Source organism: Gossypium hirsutum, chromosome D01 (genome assembly GCF_007990345.1).
Source record: "Gossypium hirsutum isolate 1008001.06 chromosome D01, Gossypium_hirsutum_v2.1, whole genome shotgun sequence".
In the NCBI taxonomy this organism is placed as follows: domain Eukaryota; kingdom Viridiplantae; phylum Streptophyta; class Magnoliopsida; order Malvales; family Malvaceae; genus Gossypium; species Gossypium hirsutum.
Window position 1 is genome coordinate 34,569,467 of NC_053437.1, and position 5,880 is coordinate 34,575,346.

Sequence of the window (5,880 nt, forward strand, 5' to 3'; positions counted from 1 at the left end):
GGAGGAGAATACATAAGCTTAGTGTAAAACTCTTAACCCATATCCGTTGCTGGAATAGGGTTACGGAGCATTACTATAAAATTTAAAATTTCAAAACATTCATTTCATGTCATATTCCATTAAAAAACATGCATATTGTCCCTTATGCGAGCCCTCGTGGCCTTAAAAACATTTCAGAAACAATTTGAGACTAAATCGGAAATATATAGAATTTTTGGGAAAAAGTTAAAAATTTTCACACTGCGGGGGTCACATGGCTGAGTAACTTAAACAGCTAAGACACACGCTCGTGTCTCAGGCTGTGTGGGCACTCAAAGTAGGGACACATAGCCATGTCCCAACCCGTGTCCATGCCCATGTAACTCTCTAACTCGGGTCACACGGCCAAGCCACACGCCTATGTGCCAGGCCGTGTAACTCTCGAAATGACCTTACACGCCCGTGTGTTAGGCCATGTGCTAGGCCGTGTAACTACCTAACTTGCAACCCTTTGAAACCTACAGGGGACACATGGCCATGTCACATGGTCGCGTGGACAAGAAATAGGCCATTTTCTTCACCCAAATTATGCACTCACATACAACCCATTTGCTCCCATTTCAAGCATCCAAAAGTGTTCCTAAAATATGCATAATCAAGCTAGAACAATATGATACATATTCATACAACCAATATGCCAAAAGGCACCTCAATTCACATGACATTAAATATACTCAAACACAAGCATAACTTAGTCGTTTAACAACTTAACAATTGCAACCAATTTCCATACCAAATTCTACCATAATTACTATATACCATGATCATATTCAAGCATACCACAAGATTCTTTCTACACATATCATTTCTAACCACTTCAACATTAGCCAACAAGCACCAAAATATCAAAATATCATTAACCAAAGTACCTTAATTACAAACCAATCATATTGGCCATTTCATAAAAAACAAAACACCTATACATGCCATTATAACCATGACTTAAAAACATCAAAATCTACCGATATATCCAATGGATAATGTGATAGGTCTCCGACAATCTTCCAACTCGAACGACCTTCCAATTAACTATAAAACATAGAAGAAGAACACAAAGTAAGCATATAATGCTTAGTAAGTTCGTAATTCATAAACAATTCTTACCATTACAATGCATAAGCTTAAAATAAATATGGATCAATCCAACACAAGCTTGGCACAAATAACATGTTTTTCAATTGTACTAATAATGTCAATATAAATTGTGACAATTGATAATTTTATTGTCATTCCTTTTACTTTTTATCCTTATATAAGCAGTATTATGACCTATACTTTTAGAAATGTCTAAATCAATGTGAAATTCATAATGCCATTAACTCAATAAAATAAATATAATTTACAAAAAATTATATGCATTATTCACTTCAGGGAATATGCCAAAATCTTCAAATGTCCAAATTGAATTTAATAATCAAAAGGGATTATAAATTTTATTATATTTATTGCAAACATTCACTTCAAGGAATCTGCAAAACAAAAAATAATTTAGACAATATTGTAAGCATATATCATATTCCTTACCAATAAGGCTATATAGATATCATCTGCTTCAAGGAATGATTAATTAGTATAAACCATTGGTCATTATGTTCTAAAAATGAACATTTAGAAACATTTCAAATCATCCATCTTCTTCTTATATATTTGTCAATAATAACAATATGTTCCATTTTCATAATTGTTATGTATTACTACATTTACTTCGGGGAATGTAGCAGAACCAATGGAATGAATAACTATTATTTTGTTTAGATATAAGAAGGCTTGGGATCAGTTCAGAATCCTTTTAAAACCCTTTTAGCAAGAGTTTTGCATCATCAATTAACTAGAAATAGTCAAGTCATGTATGGAGTTTATTGTAAACAAAATGTACGGATAAAACTGACATTTAAAATATCAAACCTAATATAATGCTAGTGCTAGCAAAAATTTCATAAACCATTGTAGACATGCATGAAATTTACTTCAAAACAATACATTTCATGTTCACTAAAACATTTCTAAAAAACTAAATAGCAAAAATCACATGATTTTTTTATGCTTCTTATTAAACAACAATCGATTAATACAAACAAGGTCTGTAGAAATGCCAATGACCAAATTAATATAGTAATTCTTAGTTTTAAGTCTATATAAATGTTTTCAACCAAAATAATTCAAGAATTAAAAATGACAGCAATTAAACTTGAAATTTTATATTAGAATCAACCCAAAAATTAATTTAGACATTCCTCAAAAATTATCTTTAGAACTAAGCATGTATAAGTGTTGAAAATTTTTTAATTGTATAACCAAATTAAGAAGAGATATTAGAGGAACATAATCTATATTTGAACTAAATCAAATGCGAATAATCATAAAATTCATTGGTTTATCAACACAAATTTGCATACTAAATATGTTTTAGTCAAATATATTATTTAATTATAGAACCTACTACAACAATAAGTTAATCAATATTCATTTTCATGAACAAATAAGATGCTTAAAAATAATAAGTAACCCATGGATATAAAATTTAGAAATAAGACCATCCCAAATATTTAAACCATATATCAAACTGATTTAATATTTAAAGATGCTATTGTTAAGAACAAGCGTAAAGATAGAGATCTAATTAACTTGATGTGCTTGATCTACATGTGGATTTATATATAATTTTAAAACTTATATTTAGATATAAATATATTTACTTAGATATAATTAAGAAATATTTGCTTGTATATATAATATAGATTTTTTATTAAAATAATATATAATTTATAAGGAAACTAAAACTTAAATTATAAATATATACGAGAAAAATATTTAAGTATATATTATTTATCAAAGAACTCAAAATTAAACTATAAATATATATATGCAAATAAATATGTAAAATCATCGATAAACTTAAAATAATATAATAAAACATTCCTATATTAATAGGTATCAATCCTAAGATAAACTATACATTTACCAATACGATATTCACTAACTTGATTTCAATTATCCAAAATATAAAGTTGAAGGTTCTAGTAACGGAATGTTTGAACGAAAAAGCAAAGAAAAAAAAATCCAACCCCTCAATTTCCGGATAACATAAGTTACAAATTTTATTCTTGAGAAAAAAAAGAGAGTAAAAGATGACCAGTATGGCAATGTCAGTAATTTATTCTATCACGGTAGCATTGAAACGTCTAGTAACAGACACTACAGGAGTAGAAACCCCGCATATTATTCATTAATAAAACATATATATATATATATATGACAAGCTAATAGGAGAGCTGGCCTCTAAGCCTTGGTGTGAAGATAGTCATCGATCTCCACAAAGTTTTTCACCGCAAATTCCTTAATGACGCTTGGGTCAGGGATCTCTTCACTTGCCTTCTCAAATTCACAAGACCATTTAACCAAGCTCGACTCTCCTTTGGGAATCACATTGATCTTAGCAATGAAAGTCTTGTAGTATTTCATGAGATCCCCATCAAAGATGCTGTAAACATATATCTTCTCAGCTTCATCCACTGATTCAATTCTCTCCTTTGAAACCTTAACGATTGGAGATCCTATCGCAAAATTTCAATTTCGTCCTCATTAATTTATCTTCAACCCTTAGGTACAATATATTTGCATTTAGAAATGACACTTATATTGGAGTGGACTTTGCGCTCTTCATTGAGGCAAAAACTTTGTTAAATTTCCAAAGATATTGATATAAAATAATTTTACACATGCATAGAAGATTCATCAACTGCTTGTAAATAGTTAGATGTATTTAAAGTACCTTCAGCATAATTGATGAGGCGGATGGATCCGGGGGCCTTGCCATCGCCCTCGAGCACTTCAATGCTCTTGTAATCATGGGACAAAGCTTGAGGAAATATTTTGGTAGAGTCCCTAATGGTTTCCCAGACCTTTTCTGCAAGAGACTTGAGCTCAACCTCCACATGAAGCTGTCCACTGCAAGCCATTGCTATGGAATTTGTATTAATTGAAAAAATTAAACAAAATTATTTAGTTTGATTAGAAAAGTAGAAGAGAAGGTTTAATTCTTGACCTACAGCGTAGTAGCATCGGCATGTTTATATAGTAGTAGAAGATAAGGGCATTGAATTTCTCGGGTACTGCTTCAACTGCCCAACACAATTATCAAAAGGTAGAAGCACGCACCTAGCGAGGGGGACGATCAGGCCCCATTATTTTGCCCTTCATTGCTGCAATTCAAGAAATAGTTGGTGAAGAATTAATTGGGAGAGTTTTTGTGTTTGGGTTCATTTATAGTCATGTCGGTTTGGTAGATTGGCAGGTGAGGGCAGACCTGCCTTCTTTTAAACTCATTATCAACATATTAATTTGCCTCATTTTCTGGCAGCCTTGGAAAGTCCTAATGTTCCATCAGCAAACATGTTGATACATTAATGACGTTCGACATTACCTATAGAGAAATTATTTTATACCCCTTCCCTACCCCAGGCTTAACCAATTAAAATTTTTCATGTCAGAATATTTTCCATGTCACTTGTAGTTGGACAAAATCTTAAATCACATAATTCCTACCTAAATCAATTAAAAAAACCTAGCTTTTTTAGAGAGAAAATCAATTAAAAAAACTAATAACCTTAATTTTCTTGCCGGCATTGGACATTTGAGGCAGTTTCATCAATGGCATCGATTTTAAAGAAAATCACCACCTTTGAATGAGACTGAGAACCTCGAAAGAATCAGTAGGGATTAATGAACTCTTCTCGATATTGCTCTTCTTACTTTCAGCACTTAAGACGATTCACATATATACATAAAGAAGCATGTTGACTATTTTATATGTACTTGGAGTTTTCTGGGCTAAGTCAAATGAAGCATCAAAGGCAGATCCAAAAAATTAGAGAATTTATATAATATCAAACTTAACAAAACATAAATCTATTCATTATTTCAAGAATCAATTTACTGGTTCAATCAACTTATCAGTTGATCAAACACTCAAATGATGTTTGTATTTGCATCAAGCATTAGTTTAAGTTTTAGCTCGAAAATCTGGATTCTCGGCAAGCTTCAGCCAGTCCAGTGCAGGCGAGCAAATAAAATAATTTAATTGATTTGGAGAAACATAAATCAGCAATTTTAAAGTTTTTGTCCATCTATAAAGGTGATATGAGAAACATCTAGCATTGAAAATTTTAATTGATTAGGTCCATAGGTAATGTGGTAAGAAGGGCCTATAAAATAATTTTTCTATAAATTTCAATAAAATTGTGGAAGTAAATTTAAAATTAGATTAATTAGATTTTGTTTTTGAAATAATATATTTTTTAAAGAGTTATTTAAATAATATCTTTGTTATATTTACACCACATACCCATATACGTGTCCCAATGATGCTACACATGTTTGGTGAACCTAACTAAGCCAATGAACCTTCCATCTTTTACCACGGATGAACCTGAGCTTATCGATTCTCATACCACGTCATATCTCTGCTGAGCATATATGAGACACATGTGGAGATTCAAAATCATTGATTACCGAGCTGCCTAAGACGTTGAGTATATATGAGATGCATGTGGAGATTCAAAATAATTAATTACCGAGCTTTCCTAAGACGTCAAATCCTAGGACGTCACATCACCTTCACTACAAGGGAACTAGATATGATATCACTATTAGTATTCTCTAAACACGCTAGCAACCTTATCTCCCAATATAAAAACCCATGCTAATAGCCGATGAGGCCTAGGTCCCGTTTCTATACTTGAAAATTCTTCCTCTCCAATTTTCCCACCAAAAGACTAGCTTCATCCTCAGTGGCTCTATGTAATATCCCTAAACCAGGTCTAGTAGCTTCGGGTATATTTT

General features: G+C 31.6%; 1 protein-coding gene across 1 annotated transcript; it reads right to left on the bottom strand.

Moving 5' to 3' along the window:
• Window positions 1-3,088: 3,088 nt before the first annotated feature.
• LOC107961673 (MLP-like protein 423) lies at window positions 3,089-4,276 on the bottom strand. The gene is made up of 2 exons (XM_016897750.2): window positions 3,812-4,276; window positions 3,089-3,593 (listed from the first exon to the last, which is right to left on the bottom strand). Exons 1-2 carry the CDS (start codon window positions 3,996-3,998, stop codon window positions 3,319-3,321), a joined length of 462 nt encoding a protein of 153 aa, XP_016753239.1. The 5' UTR covers window positions 3,999-4,276; the 3' UTR covers window positions 3,089-3,318.
• Between the last annotated feature and the right edge of the window lie 1,604 nt (window positions 4,277-5,880).